Genomic DNA, 27804 nt, shown 5'->3' with positions numbered 1-27804 from the left:
GAATCCTGCCTCGGGCATGGATGTGTGTCATGTCCTTAGGTTAGTTAGGTTTAAATAGTTCTAAGTTCTAGGGGGCTGATGACCTCAGAAGTTAAGTCCCGTAGTGGTCAGAACCATTTGAACCACTTTTTTTTCTTAATGCAAACATCTCCTTCTGTACTGTCAATAACACAATATCGTAAAAACACTTCACAGTATCAGTTATTGAATTAAAATTTCTTGCTGCTAACGAATGGGAAATCCCAGTGAATTGCATCTTCCATGATTTATCCTCCCTTTCTGACAGCTCAGTTCCATGCTGTTGCTTCACCTTGTCTTCCACTACTAAGTTCAAATTTACTTGGATACCCTGCGCGGAAGATGCTGTCGACAAATCATTAATTCTAACTTCTAGCCTTGCCATTCTCTCCTGTAACTCGCCCAACACAAGCCTAGTTTTCCCACTAACTACTGCTAACACATCATTATTTGTATTCTCATAATGTGTGGCCCTGCCCCCAAGAAAGTGTCTCTCTTCCAGGAATTGCAATACTAACTCAAACTCTGAGATGGCCAACCACACAGGATTTTCCTCGGTACTCGCATCCATGCACTCTCCTGCCACCAGCTGCACTCGCTCACCCATGCTGTTGCAATATCCTTGTTCTCGCTGGAGCCCACCCACTGATCGTCACCTCATTTGGGAGCTCTTCCTTGTGCAGCCCCACTGCACTCGGTAAGTTCCTAGTGGCCACAGCTGCAACAGCATACGAGGAAACAAGCACAGCCATTAGTCTACAATCTAATCCTGCCTGGCTATGGACACAATACCAGCGCAACACACAACTACACTCAGGTTCATAAATTAAGAATAATGCTGATACATGGTAAAACAACGCTCTGGTGGGCGGTTTACGGGTTTAAATCACCTCCGAGTATGACCATGACGTTCATTTGGCCTGCGGCCGTCGCACCGTGGCGCTGGCAGCAGTCCACATACGCAGAGGCGTGTTGGTGCATCTCAGAGGACGGTGCAGCGAGTAAGTGTGCAGACGTTTTGAAACGTGCTAATGGTGACTTTGTGTTGAAAATGGCTCAAAGAACATATATTGATGATGTTATGAGGGGTAAAATACTAGGGCGACTGGAGGCTGGCCAAACACAGCAGGTCGCAGCTTGGGTCCACCGTGTTCCACAAAGTGTGATCTCAAGATAACGGCAACGATTCCAGCAGGCAGGAAACGTGTCCAGGCGCTACAGTACGGGATGTCCACAGGGTACAACACCACAAGAAGACCGATATCTTACCATCAGTGCCCGCAGACGGCCACGGAGTACGGTTCCCAGCGCTTCAGTTTGGAACCGCGTTGCCGCTACGGTCGCAGGTTCGAATCCTGCCTCGGGCATGGATGTGTGTGATGTCCTTAGGTTAATTAGGTTTAAGTAGTTCTAAGTTCTAGGGGACTGATGATCTCAGAAGTTAAGTTCCACAGTGCTCAGAGCCATTTGAACCATTTTTTTTTACTGGAGGTAGCCTTGCTCGGGACCTTACCGCAGACAATGGAACAGTTGTTTCCAGACACACAGTCTACAGACGACTGAACAGACATGGTTTATTCGCCTGCAAGGTGCATTCCACTGACCCCTGGTCACAGGAGAGCCCGTAAAGCTTGGTGTCAAGAACGCAGTACATGGTGATTGGAACAGTGGTCTGCCGCGCGAGATTAGCCGAGCGGTCAAGGGCGCTGCAGTCATGGACTATGCGGCTGGTCCCGGCGGAGGTTCGAGTCCTCCCTCGGGCATGGGTGTGTGTGTTTGTCCTTAGGATAATTTAGGTTAAGTAGTGTGTAAGCTTAGGGACTGATGATCTTAGCATTTAAGTCCCATAAGATTCCACACCCAAATAAAAACAGTGGTCCCAGGTTATGTTCAAGGACGAGTCCAGATATAGTCTGAACAGTGATTCTCACCGGGTTTTCATCTGGCGTGAACCAGGAACCAGATACCAAGCCCATAATGTCCTTGAAAGGGACCTGTATGAAGGTCGTGGTTTGATGGTGTGGGATGGGTATGATTGGTGCACGTACACGCCTGCATGTCTAACAGAGGAACTGTAACAGGTCAGGTGTATCGGGACGTCATTTTCCACCAGTATGTCCGCCTTTTCATGGATGCAGTGGGTCCCACCTTCCTCCTAATGGATGGTAACGCAGGGCCCCACCGAACTGCCATCTTGAAGGAGTACCTTGAAACAGAAGATACCAGGCGAATGGAGTGTCCTACCTGTTCTCTAGACCTAAACCCCATAGAGGACGTCTGGAATGCTCTCTGTCGACGTATCGCTGCACGTCTTCAAACCCCTACGACACTGCAGGAGCTCCGACAGGCACTGGTGCAATAGTGGGAGGCTATACCCGAGCAACTCCACGACCACCTGATCCAGAGTATGCCAACCCGTTGTGCGGCCTGTGTACGTGTGCATGGTGATCATATCTCATATTAATGTCGGAGTACATGCGCAGGAAACAGTGGCGTTTCGTAGCACATGCGTTTCGAGACGGTTTGGTCAACTTATCACCAATACCGTGGCCTTAGAGGTCTGTGTCGTGTGTGTTCCCTATGTGACTATGCTATTAGCGCCAGCTGTGTGTAGTGCCACGTTGTGTGGCACCACATTCTCCGATTATCCTTAATTTATGAGCATGAGTGTACATTCTGCTACCAGCTGCAATATAGGAGTTGGGTGGTGTTGGCTTTGGGCTGGGGTTGCGCAGGTGTGGGTTCAGTTTCAATTTGTTACACGTAAGATGTCCTTCTTGACAACTTACAATCAGTAATACAGCTTGACATAATCTGCAGCCCAATTACACTTTCTCAAGACAGGGATTAAAATAAGAGAATAACGAATCAAAAATCAGCAATGAATAAGAATTATCTCAAATATCTAAATAGAAGACCGGTCAAATAGACGCATAATTTAAAAGAGAGTTGGAAGCACAATCAGTTGCTTGAAGGACAAATAGGAATGAGGTAACATCCCGTGTTATCTTTACTTAGCAACCACAATGCTGTAACTAATTTGCAAACGATGGATATAGCGCCTTACCATCTGGCTACCCGAGCACGGCTCATGGCCAGACGTAAACTCCCAACTTTTCATCGTAATTCTAAACACCACAAGCACTGCAATGTCGTATTTATCTGCCGACACTGGGCAAGTGACTTGGAAGTACAATGTCTCCCCTGTACAGAAAGATACATAATGGAAGTACGAAAACAGGTTGTAGACATATGGTAGACGACGTATGGAAGTTTGGTCTGGCCGTGACTCGCGCTCAGATAGCCAAATGGTAACGCTACCGCTCGCGATAAACGGGAATTCCCGGTTCGAGTCCCGCTCGGGCACAAATTTTCACTGACTACATTCCGTTCTACAGCTAATTGTTGTCCATAATCGCACTGCGAATAAATTTCACATATTTCACAACTGTTGTAGTTACCCTAATGCCTGTTCCGTCGGACTTGAACGCATATCCGAAGGAACTTCGCATCATAGTTCAGAATAACACTGGCACTGCAATACCGTATCTCGATGTTTCTTTGCAGTGGGAATAGAACCCTCAGATTTGTTATTTACAACTGCTTGCGGACGTCAGCTACATTACCAGGTGATCTTATAGATACCGGCTAATCAGCATTACTTACCTCACAGAAGGCACAATAAATCAGTGTCCTTTGTTCTGAACCATATTTCTTGCTTGAAGTGCGAACTGTCGCGGCATATTAATTAGACTGTTCAGTCTAATTGATTTACTGCCACCGTTCACACATAAAGCAGGGATTTCTTGTACCCTCTCCGCAGTGCCGTACGGTTGTTAGCCGCGCGTGCCGTATCATTGTTCGCCTGCCTTGGTTACTTCCCTTCAAGTGGACTCTCCCAACATTCCACTGTTTCGTTTATCTCAGCCAGCGTCAGTAGTATCGTTGGTGTGTGTCGTTACGTGTTGACGTGAACTTTAAGTTTAGTTCCTTTGTTCGTTTGTTTCGTTTTTGCCACTGTTAAAATACTAACCATTGAAGAACGTGTGTTTTTAGTCGAACAAGTGTTCAAAGCTGGCGGTAAATATTCAGGTTCAGTTCGTCAAATATTTAATTCAGTTTTCCCAGTGAAAACACTCCCACATAGCGATACTGTGCGAGATTTGATTAACAAATTTCGCCGGCCGAGGTGTCCCAACGGTTCTAGGCGCTTCAGTCCGGCACCGCGCTAATGCTGCAGTCGCAGGTTCGAATCCTGCCTCGGGCATGGACGTGTGTGATGTCCTTAGGTTAGCTAGGTTTAAGTAGTTCTAAGACTAGGGGACTGATGACCTCAGATGTTGAGTCCCATAGTGCTTAGAGCCTTTTGAACAAATTTCGAAGTACGGGTTCAGTGACAGATGCACCTAGAAGTGGTCGTCCTAGCATTTTGTCTGATTGGAGTCCTACTATGACAGAGACATTGTTGCCTATCGTACCTGTTCTTTTGGAGTTCAGGGTGATAGGAATTATGGTACAGCTGTTGTTCAGACTGATAAGCCATTTTCATTGTATACTAGAAACAGAAGACGTGTTAATGCTAATGACAAAATTAATACACTCCTGGAAATTGAAATAAGAACACCGTGAATTCATTGTCCCAGGAAGGGGAAACTTTATTGACACATTCCTGGGGTCAGATACATCACATGATCACACTGACAGAACCACAGGCACATAGACACAGGCAACAGAGCATGCACAATGTCGGCACTAGTACAGTGTATATCCACCTTTCGCAGCAATGCAGGCTGCTATTCTCCCATGGAGACGATCGTAGAGATGCTGGATGTAGTCCTGTGGAACGGCTTGCCATGCCATTTCCACCTGGCGCCTCAGTTGGACCAGCGTTCGTGCTGGACGTGCAGACCGCGTGAGACGACGCTTCATCCAGTCCCACACATGCTCAATGGGGGACAGATCCGGAGATCTTGCTGGCCAGGGTAGTTGACTTACACCTTCTAGAGCACGTTGGGTGGCACGGGATACATGCGGACGTGCATTGTCCTGTAGGAACAGCAAGTTCCCTTGCCGGTCTAGGAATGGTAGAACGATGGGTTCGATGACGGTTTGGATGTACCGTGCACTATTCAGTGTCCCCTCGACGATCACCAGTGGTGTACGGCCAGTGTAGGAGATCGCTCCCCACACCATGATGCCGGGTGTTGGCCCTGTGTGCCTCGGTCGTATGCAGTCCTGATTGTGGCGCTCACCTGCACGGCGCCAAACACGCATACGACCATCATTGGCACCAAGGCAGAAGCGACTCTCATCGCTGAAGACGACACGTCTCCATTCGTCCCTCCATTCACGCCTGTCGCGACACCACTGGAGGCGGGCTGCACGATGTTGGGGCGTGAGCGGAAGTCGGCCTAACGGTGTGCGGGACCGTAGCCCAGCTTCATGGAGACGGTTGCGAATGGTCCTCGCCGATACCCCAGGAGCAACAGTGTCCCTAATTTGCTGGGAAGTGGCGGTGCGGTCCCCTACGGCACTGCGTCGGATCCTACGGTCTTGGCGTGCATCCGTGCGTCGCTGCGGTCCGGTCCCAGGTCGACGGGCACGTGCACCTTCCGCCGACCACTGGCGACAACATCGATGTACTGTGGAGACCTCACGCCCCACGTGTTGAGCAATTCGGCGGTACGTCCACCCGGCCTCCCGCATGCCCACTATACGCCCTCGCTCAAAGTCCGTCAACTGCACATACGGTTCACGTCCACGCTGTCGCGGCATGCTACCAGTGTTAAAGACTGCGATGGAGCTCCGTACGCCACGGCAAACTGGCTGACACTGACGGCGGCGGTGCACAAATGCTGCGCAGCTAGCGCCATTCGACGGCCAACACCGCGGTTCCTGGTGTGTCCGCTGTGCCGTGCGTGTGATCATTGCTTGTACAGCCCTCTCGCAGTGTCCGGAGCAAGTATGGTGGGTCTGACACACCGGTGTCAATGTGTTCTTTTTTCCATTTCCAGGAGTGTATTTGGGTTAAGGTCGATGGTCTCTTAACCTAAATACATTAGAGTTCAAGGTGATGTGACTCTATATTATCATCCTTAATAAACGAACCATCGTTATCTATCCCGTGAGTCCGAACAGGTCAGTAAGAAAAGTCGCCCAGGATATCGATGTTAGTGTCGGAACGGCCCACACAGCTGTAAGTAATAAATTATATCTTTTCCCATACAAAGCGACAGTCGTGCAAGGACTGAAAAATACTGATCATGGCAAGAGACTGCATTATTGTCAATGGTTCAAAAATTTCGTTCAACAAAAATGGAAGCGATATTCTTAATGAAACGTTTTTCACTGATGAGGTGTGGTTTCATTTACCAGGGTACATGAACTCGCAAAATTCTCATATGTGGAGTACTGCAAATCCATTGTGTATTGATGAGGAACGACTTCATTCTGTGAAAATAGGAGTTTGGATTGCAGTTTCTAGACGTCGGATTGTAGGCCCCATATTTTTCAACGAAACAATAAACGATGCTGCAGTGATATTCGGTACCCATTCATAGGAGAACTTGTGTTAAGTGAAATACTGAACGGTTTTTTTTGAACAAGATGGTGTAACCACGCATATAGCTCGCATTTAAATGCCACTGCTTGCTGATGTTTCTGGTGATCGCATAATTTCACGGGGACTTTGACCTCCACAATAGCCTGACCTAACAGCACCTGACTTTTTCTTCTGGGGTGCAGTGAAAGCAACTGTCTATAAAAACCGTCCAAAATCCATCGATGAATGGAAAACTGCAATATCCACTTACACTGTTACTGTTACAGAAGAAATGTTACAGCTTGTGTTTGGAAACATGATTAGACGAATTGAATTGTGTATTCAACATCAGGGGGACACTTTCAACATTTAATGTGAAAATGAATATTGAATAAATTAATAACTTGTATTTCACTGAGTTTCATTTCGGTATATTCACTGCGGCATACGGCACGCGTGGCTAACAATCATACGGCACTGCGGAGAAACTTTTTGAACACCACATATAACGCTAATTACCCGGTATCCACATGATCACCTGGTGTTAAAGAGGGCCTGAAGATTGTGGACTGGGCCGAAAACAGTTGTAAACAACACCTGTAACTACTTCTGAAGGAGTACTCTCTGCTACATAAAGATATACACTACTGGCCATTAGCATTGCTACACCACGAAGATGACGTGCTACAGACGCGAAATTTAACCGACAGGAAGAAAATGCTATGTTATGCAAATGATTATCTTTTCAGAGCATTCACACAAGGTTGCCGCCGGTGGCGACACCTACGACGTGCTGACGTGAGGAAAGTTTCCAACCGATTTCACATACACCAACAGCAGTTAACGGGCGTTGCCTGGTGAAACGTTGTTGTGATGCCTCGTGTAAGGAGGAGAAAAGCATACCATCACGTTTCCGACTAAGATAAAGGTCGGATTGTAGTCTATCGCGATTGCGGTTTATCGTATCGCGACATTGCTGCTCGCCTTGGTCGAGATCCAATGACTGTTAGCAAAACATGGAATCGGTGGGTTCACAAGGGCAATACGGAACGTCGTGCTGGATCCGAACGGCCTCGTATCACTAGCAGTCGAGATGACAGGCATCTTATCCGCATGGCTGTAACAGATCGTGCAGCCACGCCTCGATCCCTGAGTCAACAGATGGGGACGTTTGGCTCAAATGGCTCTGAGCACTATGGGACTCAACTGCTGTGGTCATCAGTCCCCTAGAACTTAGAACTACTTAAACCTAACTAACCTAAGGACATCACACACATCCATGCCCGAGGCAGGATTCGAACCTGCGACCGTAGCAGTCGCACGGTTCCTGACTGCGCGCCTAGAACCGCGACACCACCGCGGCTGGCATGGTGACGTTTGCAATACATCAATCATCTGCACGAACAATTCGATGACGTTTGCAGCAGCATGGACTATCAGCTCGGAGACCATGGCTGCGGTTACCCTTGACGCTGCATCACAGACAGGAGCGCCTGCGATGGTGTTCTCAACGACGAACCTGGGTGCACGACGTCATTTTTTCGGATGAATACATGTTCTGTTTACAGCATCATGATGGTCGCATCCGTGTTTGGCGACATCGCGGTGAACGCACATTGAAAGAGTGTATTCATCATCGCCATACTGGCGTATCACCCGGCGTGATGGTATGGTGTGCCATTGGTTACACGTCGCGGTCACCTCTAGTTCGCATTGACGGCACTTTGAATAGTGGATGTTACATTTCAGATGTGTTACGACCCGTGGCTCTACCCTTCATTCGATCCCTGCGAAACCCTACATTTCAGCAGGATAATGCACGACCGCATGTTGCAGGTCCTGTACGGGCCTTTCTGCATACAGAAAATGTTCGACTGTTGCCGTGGCCAGCGCATTCTCCAGATCTCTCACCAATTGGTCAATGGTGGCCGAGCAACTGTCTCGTCACAATACGCCAGTCACTATTCTTGATGAACTGTTGTATCATGTTGAAGCTGCATGGGCAGCTGTACCTGTACACGCCATCCAATCTCTGTTTGACTCAATACCCAGGCGTATGAAGGCCGTTATTACGGCCAGAGGTGGTTGTTCTTGGTACTGATTTCTCAGGTTCTATGCGCCCATATTGCGTGAAAATGTAATCACATATCAGTTCTAGTACAATATATGTGTCCAATAAATACCCGTTTATCATCTGCATTTCTTCTTGGTGTAGCTATTTTAATGGTCAGTAGTGTACTTCTGAAGGAGTCTTCTCTACTACATAGGGATACAATAACAGTTGCCGTCTCATGATCTGTTGGAAGAGAGACATAAGGAGAAACGTCATCGCGCTTCTGTCCGTGACATAGCAGCCAGGGTGTGTCGCAAGTGCCGCCAGCACAGCGTGACGTAGTGATTCCGTGCCGGGCAGGTGCTGATGATCGCGCGCTACCACCGGCACCGCATCGCGTCGGCCATCTTCGAGGTGGCGCTGTCGGCGCAGGTGACCATCATGCACCAGCGCAACCCGCTGGCGGGGGCGGCGACGCCGGCGGCGGTGGCGGCGCGCAGCCTCTACCGGGGGCGGAACGCCGTGCCCACCGTGCTGCAGCTGGTGGCGGCCTGCATCCTGCTGTACGTGCCCTGGCACGCCGCCATCCTCTGGGAGGCGGCCGCCGCCGCAGCCTCCGCCTCCGCAGCCGCCTCCGCCTTGACCACTGCCGCCCCCGGCGCCGCCTCCGCCGCCCCCGGCGCGGCCGCAGTGGCCGTGCGGCCGCCCCCACCGCCGCTGCTGGCCCTGTCGGCCGCGCTGTTGGCGTGCGCGCCCTCCGTCAACGGGGTGCTGTACGGCGTGCGCAGCAAACTGCTGCGGAAGACCTTCCAGAACTACTGGCGCAAGCAGATGTCCAAGAGCGAGATGAACCAGGTAACGCCGCGCTGGTGCCTCGAGCAGTGCCAAACCAGATGGAGTGTGTCAGGCAAACCGACCTACGTCACACAAGCCACGTATACAGAGTGTTTCAGAATGACGTTTTAAAAATTTGGAGATAGGTTCCTTACACTAGCAGAAAATTGTCTAGTCGACATACACACACACGCTCACTGGTCATACCGGACTCGAGAGTCCATTACCGCAGCAACGTATTTACATCATCTGTCCCTGTTTTGGGCTATTTCCTTCCATTCACCTTCAATATCTAGGCTCCTCAAATCAGCCTTCACATTTTCCTCCCATCTACGCCTCGGTCTCCCCACAGGTCGTTTTCCTTCTAGGTGCCCTACCAGTACTCTGCGCGCTGCCCTGCCCTCTTCCATTCGAGCTACGTGACCCGCCCATCGCAGCCTACGTGATTTAATAATACTGATTAGGTCATGGCTTGAACAGAGTTCGTGAACCTCTTCTTTATGCAGTTTTCGCCACTCTCCGCTAATGTCATCTCTTTTTGCTCCGAAAATGTTCCTCAAAGTTTTGTTTTCAAGTACTCGAAACGGCTTTTCATTTTGCACAGTGAGAGGCCAAGTCTCACACTCATACAGCATAACTGGTACAATAATAGTTTTGTATATTCTAATCTTTAAATTCCTAGACAATGTCCGTGATAAAAGTAATCTATTCAGTGAGAAGTTTAGATCATCTGCATATCCTAATATCTTAATATTTCCATTTCACTCCACACCCTCTGAATTATCTGCTGCCATTCGTACAATATATTCTAGGACTAAATTGGCTCTGGCTCTGAGCACTATGCCACTTAATTTCTGGGGTCATCAGTCATTAAATTAAAAAGTAGTGGAGACAGGACATCTCCCTGCTTAATTCCGTTCTTTATCAGAAATTCTTCTGACTCCAATTTCCCAACGCGTACTCTACCTTTTGTGTTTTTCAAACTTGCTTCTATAAGTCTAACATACATCTTTGGTATTCAAAGTTCCAAAAGAATTCTGTACAATTTTGGTTGCAATACTGAATCATATGCTTTTGTAAAATCTATGAAAAGATTATGAATTGGTTTATTGTATTCCCATTTGTTTTCTACAATTTGACGCAGGGTGAATATTTGGTCTATAGTTGATATGTTCGTCCGAAAGCCAGCTTGGTAATCCCCCATAATTTCATCTGCGTATGGTGTAAGCCTGCTTAGCGGAATATTCGAGAAAATTTTGTAACGTACTGGTAATAGCGATATCCCTCTATAATTACTACAATCCATTTTGTCGCCCTTCTTAAAAATTGGGATCAGAATCGACTCCTGCCAGTCTTCAGGTATCATCTCCGAGTTCCATACTTTAGTTATCACTTTCTGAACTACTTCCACCAATTTCTGTCCCCCATTTAACTAATTCTGCAGTTATGCAATCAGATCCTGGTGCTTCATGGTTTTTCAATTTGTTGATTGCATCTCTTACTTCCTTTAACGTTTTAAAACTTCATTCTCAACCAACCTACATTTACTATGCCGTCATCATAACTGTCAGAAAAAAAAATCTAAAAATTTTAGCACTAATAGGTTGAAAAACACGAATCGATTCTTGACGATGTGGACTACCTTTGCAACTAGATGGAAGACACTCTGTTTTGTGCAACATGCGTTTCGCTTCTTTTTATTTGTGAAGCGTCTTCATTTACTTGTAATACACGTTTGTTTCATGTATATGATAACTGCGTTGTATAATCATTTGAGATACGTTATTATATTACAGCGTTTTGTTGTTACTGTTCGATAAGAAACAACTTTTGGAGCACTAATTTTGTATGGTTGAATTACTATTTGGCTATGATTAAGAGTTTGTTATCGTATTATTGTATATGTGTCGTCCTGGAGTTGTACTTAGATGGCCTGCAAATGCCAGTCTTTTAGATTTTCGGCTTTCTTAAACACATCTCAGTTGAACACTGCACTTTCACTGTCTGTTGGTTGTGTGTTTCCTGTGTATAGTGTTGCAAACTGTTGCTGTGTGTTTAGCGTTCCTTTTTGTTTGTTTGTGTTGTACTGTCTGTATATATTTTGTATCCGTTTGTTTGTCATGTGTGCGCTTGTGTTATCGCATGCAGTGAGGCCTGTACTGGGACAAGGTGAGAATCTATAGCCAACGACGAACATCATCTCGAAGAACATAGACGCAACTGAGGAACAACAGAAAACATAAAAAATTGGCCAGTTGACAGTAGGACTCGCGCATTGGGGCTTCCGTTCAAACTTAATTATGTACATAAACAGTTCATCCATTCCGGGAATCGAAGATCTCGACCATTTTTCCCTGTTACAGGCAAGATAGTAAGTCCCAGATATTCCAAGAGTTTCGAGGATGATTTCATTTCAAGTTTGAAGACAGATAAAAATGACAAAAGAAATACTTTTTTTCGTGTGATAGAAATACAAATTAACAATTACCCGTTTTCCTTTACTTGTATCGTGAAACCTTCCTTCTTGCCACATTTTACGATTGTACGTCAAGGGGAAGTACCCTTTAAGTTTTAATGATTGAGTTTGCAAGTATCGAAATATGTGACATGAATCACCATATCTTTTGACTGCATTGAGTTACAACCTTAACGTTTTTAAAGTACCAAACGCCTATAGACCTCATTATGTGGCACACATTTAAACTTGATACGTCTACCCATTCCTTAGGAAGAAACGGGCTTATAAGACTAAGGACAGACAAATGACAAAAAAAAAAATTTGTGCGATATAATTACAAATGAACAATTTTCGGATCTTTTTTCTTCGCCTGTAGTGTGTAACCTTCCTCCTTACCAAATTTAATGATTCTAGGTTAACGGGAAGTACCTTGTAAGTTTTGATGACTGAGTTTGTGAGTATCAAAATGTTGTTGTGGTCTTCAGTCCGAAGACTGATCTGCTCTCGATTCTACTCTATCCTCTCCATCTCCGAATGTCTACTGCAAGCTACAGCCTTCTGTATTGATGTCTTGGTCTCCCTTTACGATTTTTGCCCCCACATTTCCCTCCAATATTAAACTCATGATCCCTTGAAGTCTCAGAATGTGTCCCTTGCAACAGATCTCTTCTTTTGGTCAAGTTGTTTTTAATTTCACCGAATGTTGTTTTGACTTTCTCATATACTGAGTCAGACCTTTCGACAATCATTTCTTTTTCGATTTCTTCACATATTTCATGCATCCATTTCGTCTTAGCTTCCCTACACTTCCTATTTATTTCATTCCTCAGCGACTTCTATTTCTTTATTCCAGAATTTTCCAGAACATTTTTTTTTTTTGTTCTTTCACTGATCAACTGAAGTATTTCTTCTGTTACCCGTGGTTTCTTCGCGGTTACCTTCTCTGTTCGTAGGGTTTTCTTTCTGACATCTGTGATTGCCCTTTTTAATGATGTCAATTTCCCTTCAACTGTACTGCCTACTGAGCTATTCCTTAGTGCCGTATCTGTAGCCTTAGAGAACTCAAAAAATGTTCAAATGTGTGTGAAATCTTATGGGACTTAGCTGCTAAGGTCATCAGTCCCTAAGCTTACACACTACTTAACCTAAATTATCCTAAGGACAAACACACACACCCATGCCCGAGGGAGGACTCGAACCTCCGCCGGGACCAGCCGCACAGTCCATGACTGCAGCGCCCAAGACTGCTCGGCTAATACCGCGCGGCCCTTGGAGAACTGCAAGCGTATCTCGTCATTCCTTAGTATTTCCGTATTCGACTTCTTTGCATATTGATTCTCTCTGAATAATCTCTCAAACTTCAGTCTACTCTTCATCACATCTACATTGTGATCTGAGTCTATATCTGCTCCGGATACACCTTACAACCAAGTATCTGATTTCGGAATCTTTGTCTGACCATGATGTAACCTGACTGAAATCTTTCCGTATCCCCCGGTCTTTTCCAAGTATACATCTTGTGATTCTTAAACAGATTATTAGCTGTCACTGCCTGAAATTTGTTACAAAACTCAATTAGTCTTTCTTCTCTCTCATTCCTTGTCCCAAGCCCATATTCTCCTGTGACTTTTTCTTCTACTTCTTCCCCCTCCAACTGCATTCGAGTCCTCCAGCTCCCTTTACGTACTGTACTAACCTTACAATATTATCATATACTTTTTCTGCCTCTTCATTTTCAGCTTGCGACGTCGGCATGTACTGCTTAGACTATCGTTGTCGATGTTGGTTTGCTGTCAATTTGAATAAAAGCAACCCTATCATCGAACTGTTCACAGTAACACACTCTACGCCCTACCTTCCTATCTCTAACGAACCTTCCTTCCGTTATAGAATTTTCTGCTGCTGGTGATATTATGCATGGGGGCTTAATTATATGCAATGTAAATAATTTTAATTTTTCGTAGCTGTTTGTCCGATTACGAAGTCTCGTACCGGTTGGCCCTGACTAGTATTATTACGCAATCTGACTGCTTAGAACAATAACAAAGAATGAAATGGAAATTTTCATTAACACAATTAATTAATTAAGTCCCCAGCAACTATAAAACCTACGAAACCAAAGCACAAGTGTAACTGTTCTGTGTGTGGAAGTATGACTCAACGTACGCATCTGGCACGGTTCTTCTTCAATAACACAAGAATTTATAAATATCATTTATACTGAATTAATTAAAGAAAATAAGAATACCATAATTACTCAAGAAAACCAGAATTACACTCTAATACAAGAACACAAGCCAGATGCTTTGTTGACTGAACCTGTAATGACGCATTATTTAAAACATGGAAATAATGAAAAATAAATCAAGTTTCGTTACCTTCATATATTGACCAAAATCACTCTCATAATTACAATATATCTCCACACCGACTCGCTATTACCACATCTCAACAAGAACCTTTCAGTATCACATCTCAGCAAGCACTCTCTACTAGCACATCTGAACACGAACTGACTACTACGAGTCCTCGACAAGCACTGACTACTACGACATCTCAATAATGACTGTGCCAGTGGAGGCGGCGGAACAATGCTCTCTAGCGATCTCTGGCGCTGTGGCTCAGTGTAGCCACCTTTCATATGCCCTTCCTCCACGGCTAGAATTTGATGGTATTTTTGCCAGCATTGGTGGTGAAAATACCACCAAATTCGTCAAAAAAATATAGACAAAAATAAAAGATAATATTAATACGTAAATATCATATAACTAGATAAAATTTTGGCTTTGCACTGACCTTTCAATAACCTATTATATAGAATACAGTAAGCAATACAAATTCTTTCATACATGTGACTTTACATAACAGTTTGTACAAGTATTATGTGGTTAAACAGTTCAATCAATAGCGTCAGCAATGACGAATATGTGCAGGTAAGAGTCTCATAACTTTCCACAAACAGTAATACACAATAAATCAGTTTATACAAATATTCACATAAACGCTTTCCATAGCCCAAGAATAAGCAGTTGACAGTTCCAGCAGTAGCACCCAGCAATGGTCAACAGGTGCAAATACCAATAAGTAACATTTTTTCAATAGAAGCAGTCCATCAGTGGCACCCGCTATGTTGAGCAGGTGCAGACACCAACAAGTAACACCATTTCAGTAGAAGCAGTCCATTAGTGGCACCAGCAATGTTGATCAGGTGCACACAGCAACAGGTGACTTCATTTCAGTGGAAGCAATCCATCAGTGGCACCCAGCAATGTTGAGCAGCTGCAGACATCAACAAGTAACACCATTTCAGTAGAAGCAGTCCATTAGTGGCACCAGCAATGTTGATCAGGTGCACACAGCAACATGTGACTTCATTTCAGTAGAAGCAATCCATCAGTGGCACCAGCAATGTTGATCAGGTGCACACAGCAACAGGTGACTTCATTTCAGTAGAAGCAATCCATCAGTGGCACCCAGCAATGTTGAGTAGGTGCAGACATCAACAGGTGACATCTTTTCAGTAGAAGCAGTCCAACAGTGGCACCCAGCAATGTTGAGCAGGTACACACAGCAACAGGTGACATCTTTTCAGTAGAAACAGTCCATCAGTGGTACCCAGCAATGTTGAGTAGGTACACACAGCAACAGGTGACATCTTTTCAGTAGAAACAGTCCATCAGTGGTACCCAGCAATGTTGAGTAGGTACACACAGCAACAAGTCACATTTCTCAGCAGAAGCAGTTCCATAAAATACACTGTCACTGATCACACTGTTCATCAGAGTTTATAAGCAGAAATTAAACATGTCCTAGTGACACCAATATTGTAGAAAAGGTACAAGTAACAGTCCATAATTTTTTTACAATCACTGATCACACAGTTCATCAGCAGAAATTAAACATATCCTTGTAGCACCAATCATGTAGAAAAGGTGCAAGTAACAGTCCATACTATTCACCATAACTACTGAGACAGTTCAGTCATGAACAATAGTTTGAATGCACATACAATTTCTTTAACAAAATATAATCAATGCTCTTACACTAAACATACAAATCATAATAAACACACAAATGATATCAGGTAATTGTCACATTAACTATTACAGTACACAATAACAGTTAACCTATAATATTTATGGGTGTCAGTGCAAGCCACAACAAACAAGTGAAATAATATTTAGGAGATAGGTTGGGATCACTTCTCTGGGATTATAAAAGGAAAACACACTCACTCATCTTTCATCCACATTAGTGCTACTGTGTAATTGAATAGTGTTAACTGTGTAAATGCAATTCTGTCAAAATTTTATGTTCATCATGTGTATCAAGTAGTGGTGGCAGCAAAGTATAACAGTCAATAATAGTTAGTCAATCTCATAGTCATCATGTCAAGACCAATGTTTGCCAAGCCAGATCAAAATGTACTGTTGCTGAACAACTGTCAGTGTACCAAGATATGCAAATGCTTCCTCTCTTCAAAAAAAAGTGTATACTGCTTATTGATTTAACAAAGTGTGTGTGTAGGCACTCTTCTTTCTACTTGAGTGTTCTAGTCTGCCATCTTCATCCTCCTTGTTCCATATGGACCAACCAAAAAAAATATGCTCCTCACTTACTTTACCTCTTATCCACCAAAACTCCAATAATCATCACTTAACTTCAATAATACCTCATTTACCTTACCTCTTGTCCACAAAACTCGAATAATCATCAACTTCACATAATCTCAATACCTCAATAATACGTCTATACATATAAACCTCAGCACCAATATCATTTCACTTCCATAACAACTCTTTCCTCTAGTCAGTCTCCTCGAACAAGTACAGACAAAATCCTAGTGCAACTTCAATTCAGCATCCCATGCAATCCGAAGACACAGTGTCCACACACAACCTCTGTGTAATCCATCTGACCCAAATTTTCTACTCATTATAAATTATAAGATACATTTTGGTTCCTTGTCCATCATTAAATAAAAGAAATGCATACATGACCTCTAACAGACTTAGTTCGAATAACTCTCAGTAATTAAGTACGATTACGGGGTGTGAATGATCATAATATTTCACAGTGTGTACACCACTTCAAGAATCATAGCAGAAGCAAACATGTGGAGTATTTTTATGTCAAGTGGCACTTCCTATTTCAATTGCTCACGGAAAATGCAGTGTAATGATTGTCAATAGTCTAAACCTAGTATCGGTATGTCATGTCGTTAGCTTCCTTCCTATTAGCATAAATTTATACAGATTCCATAAAACCTCCAACTCATGTGACTTCCATGAAGTTTTTTGTACTAATGTCGTTCGTCGGATTATAGCAGTTCATTTTCTTATCTTAAAAATATAAGGCACTGAGCGTAAGCAAAACATGCAATAGCGAGTAAATATACCAGTAGAGAACAGAATGTCAACAAGTGGATGCAGCACAATTCTTACAACGAGGCTCTGCCAAGCGAACAATCTATAATTAATACCACAGTGTAACCTAAACTCTATGTTCGTACACAGTATATCAGCATTTCTATATACTAAATTGAAGAGTAGTTATGACAACAAAACAGAAATGTGTAAATATGCAATCCATACGCACAGCAGCAAACATGCCTTACACAATAAACAGGTCATTAGCATCACATCGACATAAGCAAATAAATGTTCATATGTAATCTTAATAAGTACCCATGAAGGCGCAAGCAGATAAATCACAAAGTATAACTTACATATCTAACCACATCAGCACAATTAATCAGGTGACAATTATAATTTAAATAAATAAGCACAGCAGGCACATAATAGGAAAATATGACATCAGTGAAAAAGCATAGCAGCCAAGCGATGCATAATATATACAAATAACAACCCTGTTCATTAGTCAATCATTGTCAAAATCAGTTAATGTGCGCAAGCACGTCGCTTCACAAGTAAATTCATAGAACATGAAATTAGCACAAAGTATGAATCACGTAATCGCAAGCAGCAAATTACGTCTAAAGTACGTACCTAAGTGGAATTATGTTACCTGAAAAATAAACTCAATTAACCGTTACCTTTTTTTGTTTATTACTTTCTTCTTCGAAATGACCTTCTTCCTGAAAATTTTCTCCAAAGCAAGTCGTCTTAACGTCGGACACGCACAGAATTTACCTGAAGGTCTTAAATACTTTATACAACCGTATCCTGAAAAATACTGAACGTTAATAACATAATTTATGAAGTCCTTATAGCTTTATACAGAATTTATTCGGAGAAATTAAACTGTGTATTTATTTACGTCTGTCAGTGCATTCGCACTGAGCGCTCGATCAGCTGTAGGCGCGTGACGTAGGAAGTGATTGTTTGCGGTCAACGACTGCCTTGTGCGGCGCGCAGACTGACTGTTGCTTTGAGTATGTGCCGCCGACAAAGACAGCGCGGTATCCTTGTACTCTCTCTATGTTTACGTATAGCTATTAGTTTCTCACAAGTATGTTATTCCACAAAAATTTTAACGTTTGATATATGATGTATTCCTTTAGAGCGTCGAGATTTAACAGTTTCTACTTCAACAGTGTTATCATGAATAATTTTGCGAACTCTATATGGACCGTTATAAAGCAGAAAAAATTTGCGACATAAGCCTTTTCCTTTATGAGATAAACGGTGGGACTTAATTAACACCTTCTGGCCAACTGACAAGATTTTTAAACGACCAGGACGTTTCGCTGATTTCTCTCTTCTAGCAGCCGCCGATGCAATATTTTGTAGAGCCAGGTTGACAACTTCAGAATGCCGCAGTTTCCGTGAAGCCGGAAAAGGAACGATTTCAGAAATGCGATTTGTTGGTACTTTATTTTTTAATATCAATAGAGGCGGTAAAGAAGTTGAGTCATTAGGAAGTTCATTCAGAATGTTTTGAAAAATATGAAGATACTGATCCCAAGTTCTGTGATTCTGATGACAATAAAGACGGCACAATTTATTGATTTCCTTCATCCATCTCTCTGAAGCATTAGATTGAGGGTGAAAAAGTGAAATGAAAATTGGTTTAATTTTACGACGCTGTAGAGTACGAAGCCAAATTTTAGAGCGAAACTGTGATCCATTATCTGATATAACCTTATCAACATGACCAACTTCTTTAAGAAAATGTTTGATGAAAGCATTAGATACTGAACGAGCTGTTGCTTTGCGTAAAGGTGTAAAACACACATATTTTGATGTCAATTCCACTGCTACGAAAATGTACGCAAAACCATTAGTAGAACGAACCACTGGACCGAACAAATCAACTGCAGCCATCTCCCTTAATTTCGCTGGAATGATAGGAAACAACGGTGCTCTGTGAGAAATCGTTGGCGGCTTTGTTTTTTGACATAATTTGCATTTGGCAAGAACAGATCGAATACGTTTTTCCATATTACTGAAGTAGCAATTTTCTCGCAATTTATGAAAGCATTTTCTGGGACCAAAGTGCGCATAACTGAAATGTGTAAACGAGGTGTGGCCAAATCATCCAATCTAACAAAGCGTCTAAGAAAATTACAGACACCAAGGAAACTACGAACATCACGTTTTGTGGTAGGAACAGCATAATTACGAATAGCGTCTAGTTTCTCTGGATCAGGGAGAATACCTTCTGTAGAAATAATGTGACCGAGAAATTTCACCTGAGAACGACCAAATTCTGATTTTTCCAAGTTCACTGTCATGCCAACTCGTACAAAAATACGTAATAATGAATCCAAAATTTTGTTGTGCTCACTCCAAGAACGTTTAGCAATAAGAATGTCGTCAACATAAGAAGTAATATTGTCACGAAGATAAACAGGTAAAATTTCGTTTAAGCTACGAATGAATGCTGCTGACAATAGTAAGTCCAAACGGTAATTTCCAAAGTCACTTTTGGGTAAAACAGTCAAATCCGGTTATTCTTTACCTACTGTCTAGATAGATGGATAGTAGAAGAATTGTTTTTATAGATACAAAGAATAGTGAAAGAGTAGGCAGCGGTGCAGAAAACTAAAAGGGAAATAGTACCACTACAGCTCGGGGCCTTGTGAGCGCTACGGCACATATTCACTTAGTATAGTGAATCCCCTGAGGACTTTAATAGCTGCACATAAATTTCAGTTTGTGACTTAGAGGCAAATTTGGCGGAAGTGCGCACGTAAATCGATCCAACCATGAACATGGACGTATGTCATTTCTAGAATTGCAAAAGATCTTAAATTTCCGAACAGTCAAGAAGTGTTTACCGTCAAAGCTTCCGCCTCGCGGCGACAAAGACCTACCGCGTCTGTCCCAGTCCCAATGTCGATTATTGTCAAGTTCCCGCGCCTGGCGCTCTCTTGTTACAACCCGTAAATGAAACAAATTACTTTCTTCAAACCCTTCTGCTATCTGTGATTCTAAATTTCTTCTGCTGTCTTTTCCTACGATTTCACCTTCGATTTGTTTGACTTGCTTTCGTAATGCCTCTACTTCCCTTTTAACGCGTTCATTAAACTTTCCCTGATTTTCAACATGCTTATTTATGTCCTGATACTCTTCGGTTTCTGCAAATGGCAATGGTGCTGTATCATCTGAATCTCTGTCCCCATGTAAACTAAGATTTGTCAATTTATCTGAAATCTCCTCAACTCTTTCCGATAAGTCACCTATTTTTTCTTTCTGTTTACCTACGTCTTCCGTAAGTGTCGCGACTCGGGTTTCAGTGTTGACACATTTGGTAGTTAACTGTTCATATTGTTGTGTTAGGTTATTTAATCTGTCATTTGGTACGGATTCCTCGATTCTCTCAAATATTTCTTCCTTATCGTGTGCACGTTGTAAATTTAACTCTGAAAATTTCTGCACTATCACGCGATCTCTTTCCTCCTGTTCTCTATCCTGTTCCCTTTGTCTAATCTCTACTGCAATTAATCTATTATTGTGAGCATTCAAAATCGGTTGTACTTCTTCTCTAATTTCTTTCTTTAATTCATCTTTCATGTTTTTGAAACATGTCCCTAGTCGTGAATCTAACCGTGTTTCCATTGTTCCCATCTCAGTTGTAATTGTTCCTATCTCTGTTTTAATTGTTCCTATCTCTGTTTTAAATTCAGATCGAAACTGCTCCATTGTTCCCATACCAGTTGTAATTGTTCCTATTTGTGATCCCTGTGAGTCTAACCGTGTTGCCAAAGTTCCTATCTCTGTTTTAATTGTTCCCATATCAGTTGCAATTGTTCCTATTTGTGATCCCAAATTTAATATTGCACCCATCAACTGCTCCATATTAAATGGTTCAAAATTCTTTTCGCCCCTAACATTTCCCGCAAAACCAGTTTCCTTCGTCATGGCTGTAAAGCTATTTGTGTTCGATACTATTTCAGAATCTTCTGTCGTTAATCTCGAATTCTGAAAACTTTCTGATTGAGAAAAATTTTGAAATGGTTCTGGACTATTTTCCCTGCTTATTAAATTGTTTTCCACTTCATTATTCATCATACTGTTCCCCTGTGTTGGCGAGTTCGCCATGTCAACAATTTCGTCATTCTGACTATCCATCATTTTTGCCTTTTTCATCGATCGCGTAATCATTTACAAAACATACAAAACTCGTCACTGTACGAAAATTACAGAGAATATGACACGTTATCACCAACAATACCATTCACACAGAATGCTTCCCTCAAACGCGATTAACGAACAATTGAAATAATTGCACTAAATCGTCAAACGCGTATACAAGGCAACAAAAAAAAAATTTTGAAAAATACCATTAGAAGAATGCCAATTACCAAATCTACACATGCAATATAGACTACAATTACTAGACTACAAATTACTACAACAATACTACTGTCTACTATTTTTACAATCAGAAGAATTCCAAGGGACGATCCTGGCAGGGTCGCCACGTGCATGGGGGCTTAATTATATGCAATGTAAATAATTTTAATTTTTCGTAGCTGTTTGTCCGATTACGAAGTCTCGTACCGGTTGGCCCTGACTAGTATTATTACGCAATCTGACTGCTTAGAACAATAACAAAGAATGAAATGGAAATTTTCATTAACACAATTAATTAATTAAGTCCCCAGCAACTATAAAACCTACGAAACCAAAGCACAAGTGTAACTGTTCTGTGTGTGGAAGTATGACTCAACGTACGCATCTGGCACGGTTCTTCTTCAATAACACAAGAATTTATAAATATCATTTATACTGAATTAATTAAAGAAAATAAGAATACCATAATTACTCAAGAAAACCAGAATTACACTCTAATACAAGAACACAAGCCAGATGCTTTGTTGACTGAACCTGTAATGACGCATTATTTAAAACATGGAAATAATGAAAAATAAATCAAGTTTCGTTACCTTCATATATTGACCAAAATCACTCTCATAATTACAATATATCTCCACACCGACTCGCTATTACCACATCTCAACAAGAACCTTTCAGTATCACATCTCAGCAAGCACTCTCTACTAGCACATCTGAACACGAACTGACTACTACGAGTCCTCGACAAGCACTGACTACTACGACATCTCAATAATGACTGTGCCAGTGGAGGCGGCGGAACAATGCTCTCTAGCGATCTCTGGCGCTGTGGCTCAGTGTAGCCACCTTTCAATTACCCTATACTCATCTGACCATAAATCTTTGTCTTCTTTCCGTTTCATTACACTGACGCCTACTGTATCTAGATTGAGCCTTTTCACATCCCTTTTCAGATTTTCTAGCTTCCCTGACACCTTCAAGCTTCTGACACTTCACGCCCTGATTCGTAGAACGTTATGTTTTCGTTGGTTATTCAATCTTTTACTGATGATTACCTCCCCCTTGGCAGTCCTCTCCTGGAGATCCGAATGGGAGACTATTCCGGAATCTTTTGCCAGTGGTGTGATCATCGCGACACTTTAATTACAGGCCACATGTCTTGTGGATACTCGTTATGTGTCTTTAATCCAGTGGTTTCCATTTCCTTTGCATCCTCACGCAATTGACCACTGCTGATTCTTCCGCCTTTGGGGGCAGTTTCCCATACCAAGGATAAGAGAGTGCCCTGAACCTCTGTACGCTCCTCCGCCACCTTTGACAAGGCTGTTGGCAGAATGAGAGTGTCTTCCTATGCCGGAAATCTTCGGCCGCCAATGGTGATTGTGAATCAAAGTTTAAGCGATAGCGGGTTTAGAACCGGGAACCAAGGATGTTTTGATTACCAATCAAAGACGCTACCTTTTCTTTCTTCATTTTTTTCGGTATCGTTCGTTGAGTTTCGTCTGGATGGACGTGACACGACACCCGTTCAAGTTCATCGTTGACTCCTTTGCTCGTTTTTTTTTTTTTTTTTCATGTTTGAACATGACTCCTGTTTCTTTCTCCAGGATATTTTGCTCTTATTTTCCCATTGTTTCTACCATGTAATCCTAGTAGAACTGACACACTCATTAGGAAAATATTTAATTTTTACATATTCTCTTTTTGTTTTGTTCAATCCTTAACCTCTTCAATCCGCATTTCGTCAGATCGGTTTCTTCTCCTCTATTCATCTACTAATTCTGATATACTGCAGTACTGCTTCATAATATCCTTTGAACATAACATTTTCCTCAAATTTGTTTCATTAGTATTTCTAATTTATCAATTTGTAATACTCTGCTAATCATTTGATTAGCAGAGTTCAGTTTTACAGTGTGTTGTTTTTTAGTTTCTCAGTATATACACCTAACGGTAAATATTTTTGGTCATTCCGAATATAAAATTCTCAAATTTGCTATCCTATCATTGTGGCAGATTTTTCTAAATCATTTTCTAGGATTTCTTCTAACGTTTTCGACACATTTCTACTTCTGAAATGTCCTTTGCTAAAATTATTCTGTTCTTTAGATATTCTTAAGCTATTTATTGAACTCTGAACAAAAATTCCAATAGCTATCATAATTCCTCCTTTTACCAGACACTGATTTCAATTTCTGCATCTGTTAGATTTTCTGAAACTATGAAACATCATTCCTTAACGAAGTTTTCTTCAGATATTTCACATTCTTTCCTACAATTGCATAAAGGTTTAGCCAATAGGCTGCACGCCAGAAGCGGGTTGGCATTCGATGTTTAGGAGATGGTTGCAGGGTATGAAATTAGAAATGCCCAAGTTTACTATTGAAACTGAATAATGGCAGGATTTATTGCATATGTCTACCCCGATAGCTGAGTGGTCAGCGCGGCGGTCTGTCACAGCAAGGGGCCCGGGTTCGATTCCCGGCTGCATAGGAGACTCTCTCCGCTCAGGGTGTTGGTTGTCCTCATTATCATTTCATCATCATCAGTGGAAGGCAACGGGAAACCACCACTGGAATCACTTCCCTAGACGCTCATGCGGTGGACCTCTCTGACGAGGTTTCCTCCACAGAAGACCTGATGTGAGGCAGAACACAAAGTTTTTTATTGCATACCTCTTAGCGGTACAGAAATGAAGCCTGAAATCTTTAGTAAAAGGTGGGGGCCTCACGGCCAGACGGAAGCAGAAGGTGGACCTGAACAGTCCGAGAGCTGGACAAGAATAGAGCAACAGAACTTCACTCGCTCACACTTCTCCGACCCCTCCCCTTCCTGTGATTGGCTTCGCCCAGTACACTTGGTGGTTTCACGGCGTCAGCGGCGCTTCGTCGTAAAACGACTGTTCACTGATTTATTCGTATTGCATGCAGGCTATATAGTGAATTAAAACAAACTGGATAGAGAAAAAGGAGTACCGGTGGAGGGGGGGGGCAGTCGTAATAGACAATAAAATGATTTATTTCTTTAAATTGCCCTGTCAGCACAGCTTCACACTTGCACCACGTGAACAGAGCGTAAAGTGAATGGCATCCGACTAATATCAGGTGTCAGCCGGCCCAGGCTCTCCTGCAGCTTAACAAAAACTTGACAAGCTATCCACGAACGAAAATCTAAAGAAATAAATCATTTTATTGTCTATAATTCCTGCCCCTCCCCTTTTTTACTCCTTTTTCTCTTTCCAGTTTTTTTTTTAATTCACTATATAGCCTGAATGCAATACGAATAAATAAGTGAGCCGACCGAGGTGGCCGAGCGGTTCTAGGCGCTCAGTCCGGAACCGCGCGACTGCTACGGTCGCAGGTTCGAATCCTCCCTAGGGCATGGATGTGTGTGTTGTCCTTAGGTTAGTTAGGTTTAAGTAGTTCTAAGTTCCAGGGGACTGATGACCTCAGATGTTGAGTCCCATAGTGCTCAGAGCCATCTGAACCATTTTAAATCAGTGAACAGTCGTTTATACTACAGTGATTCATTCCTGATCATCACTTGTAATAGAAACCCGTGTATGTAGAACGGTCAATACTTCTTCATTAGGAATTGAATTTAATAATATGATGTGAACCGGTTTTAAGGTTTCGATACTAGATGTTTAACAAGTTCTTTATTACTTAATTCCAGATTTTGAATATGACCGATTATCAGCTGTGAACTAGTAGGTGTTCTTGCAGTGACGAAGTTCTATAAATGTTTTATAATTTTGTGTATCTATTTAGAGAGGTCATTATTGTTACTTTATTTTATTTGTAGATCAAATATTACAGAAACTAGTCAGCCACCACATATTTCGTGCAACTGTAACAGTAAAAGTAAATACTTCTTAAAATATATTTTCTGTACCATTAAAACATATTTTCGGCCACAATTTTTTCTCCATAAGATATACGTCTAATTTTAATTACAATAATGAGTATGTGTGCGCGAATAGTTTCTAGTAAAATCCAAGACAGTGCACTATAGCAAAATAGATTTCTTACCATCCTCACAAAACGCAAATGAAAAGTAACGAACTTGCAGGAGAATAATATATATATATATATATATATATATATATATATATATATATATATATATATATATATATATATATATGGGGGGGTGTATTTGTGGACGGTGAAACAGAAATTGTGTCTACTGCGTTTCATCTAGTCTTTGTCTTCTTCACACGTCAACGTAATGAAATAAATTTCCCATTTTCTGACGTTTCATGAAGACCGAAAAAACACCTCTTGTTTCTGTCAAGCTAATGACGCAATACATTCATTGAGGCACGGTTATTCTGAAGCACAATGTGAAGGCAGAAGGCATTGCCTGCGTTGTCAGCAGCCCCCTCATCTGCTGACATTGAGTGTAACAAGTGCTGGTGAGCGAGATGTTGACTGGCGCCGGTAGTATATCCAGGAGTGCATGCTTTCCACCTGTGACCCACAGTGATCTTTCGCTGACGCTAACTATGACAGGTGTTTGTGAGTAAGGCGGTGTGCCTGGTGCCGACAGGAGATCCAGGCGCGGACGCCGTCGGCGTGCGGCTCTCGCCGGCCGTCGCTGACTCCCCTAGGCCTGCTGACTCGGCCGTGCGCCGCCACGCTGCAGCGCCGCCTGTCGGAGGCCCTGCTGGACCCCAGCCAGCGCACCAGCCCGCACGCCAGGGACCGGCCGCGCATCCAGCGCATCGCTTCAGAGCTCGACTGGCGGCCTGTCGGGCTAGCCGCCGGTAATCACACCACTCCTCAGTTTTCCGCAGATTTGTATGTACAGGGTGTTCAGAAGTTAGCATTACAGTTGAAGCCTAGTGGTAAGGTGCAGGCAGGATTCGGTTACGATTGTGGACGGGGCTGTAATCAATAACTGTTGGGTGCCTTTTACAGTTACACACATTTATTTTTAAAACAGTAATTCCAGACTCAACAATAAAAAATACCACACGTTATTAATGAAAGAATAAACAACTGTGTAAATAATAGTGTTTCAATGTGTTACAATTTAGCAAATCACCATAAAATACAGATACAGATAATCTCTAAAAAAAAAAAAAAAAGCCACTGTGATCACGGCTGAAGGCCTTACACTCCAAGAATGGCAATAAATTAAGAATGTTAAAGAACTCGCTGCAGTTACAACATACAGGTATTGAAATATTAAAAAGTAAGTGGCCACAAACACAGCAGAAGGTATCAGAGGCCAGGAATGGCCGGTAACTGGAGAGTTAGCGGCCACCGGGCAGGAAAAATACCGCTGGTTGTACTTAACAAATTGTAACAAGCTGAGGAAAGCTAATCAGATCCGCTTTCCCCAAGCACTCCACTCGCTGCTCTTCGCCTCGGCTACACTACGAGCTGCAACACGAACCCAAGTTGGAAAGTCGCGAGATGTCACAATGAGTGAGATTTCTCTACTTGAAATGAAATGCATTCATCTTAAAGCCTGCATGATCTAGTTTACGACGAGGTCGTGAACCCTCGTGACCACAGCCATTACATTATAAAGTTTGCCGATATTGTAATTCTATCAGAGGCAGCGAAGGACTTAAAAGAGCAGTTGAAAGGAATGGGTTATACCTAGGAAAGTGCCTATAAGATAAATATTAGCAAAAGTGAAAGAAGGGTAATGAAATGTAGTCGAATTAAACATTGTGATGCTAGTAAAAGAGACATTAAAAGTACCAGACGAGTTCTGCGATGTGGACAGCAAAATAATTGGTAAGAGCCGAAGAGTGCAGACGAAATAGCAACTATTTCTGGAAAATAGAAATCTGATAACACCTAACATCAATGTAATTTTTTTAAAGTATTTGGACCATAGCCTTGTATGTAAGTGAGAAGTTGACGATAGGTAGATAGAATAACAGATGAGGAGATGAAACTGCCTGGCAGATTAAAACTGTGTGCCGGACCGAGACTCGAACTCGGGACCTTTGCCTTTCGCGGGCAAGTGCTGTACCATCTGAGCTACCCAAGCACGACTCACGCCCCGTCCTCACAGCTTTATTTCTACCATTATCTCGCCTCCTACCTTCCAAACTTAACAGAAGCTCTCCTGCGAACCTTGCAGAACTAGCACTCCTGGAAGAAAGGATATCGCG

The 27804-nt window shown here is 42.6% G+C and overlaps 1 protein-coding gene across 1 annotated transcript in view; it reads left to right on the top strand.

The window, feature by feature from the left end:
- Positions 1-27804, top strand: part of LOC126249672 (uncharacterized) — a 264428-nt gene that overhangs the window by 189234 nt on the left and 47390 nt on the right. Inside the window, exons 4-5 of the mRNA XM_049951530.1 lie at positions 8973-9467; positions 26220-26436. Of these exons, the coding sequence (XP_049807487.1) occupies positions 8973-9467; positions 26220-26436 (712 nt within the window). The remainder of the gene's footprint in view (positions 1-8972; positions 9468-26219; positions 26437-27804) is intronic.

The sequence above is a fragment of the Schistocerca nitens genome, chromosome 1 (genome assembly GCF_023898315.1).
Source record: "Schistocerca nitens isolate TAMUIC-IGC-003100 chromosome 1, iqSchNite1.1, whole genome shotgun sequence".
NCBI lineage: Eukaryota > Metazoa > Arthropoda > Insecta > Orthoptera > Acrididae > Schistocerca > Schistocerca nitens.
Note: the sequence above shows the minus strand (reverse complement) of the source record. Positions and strands in the feature narration are given on the sequence as shown.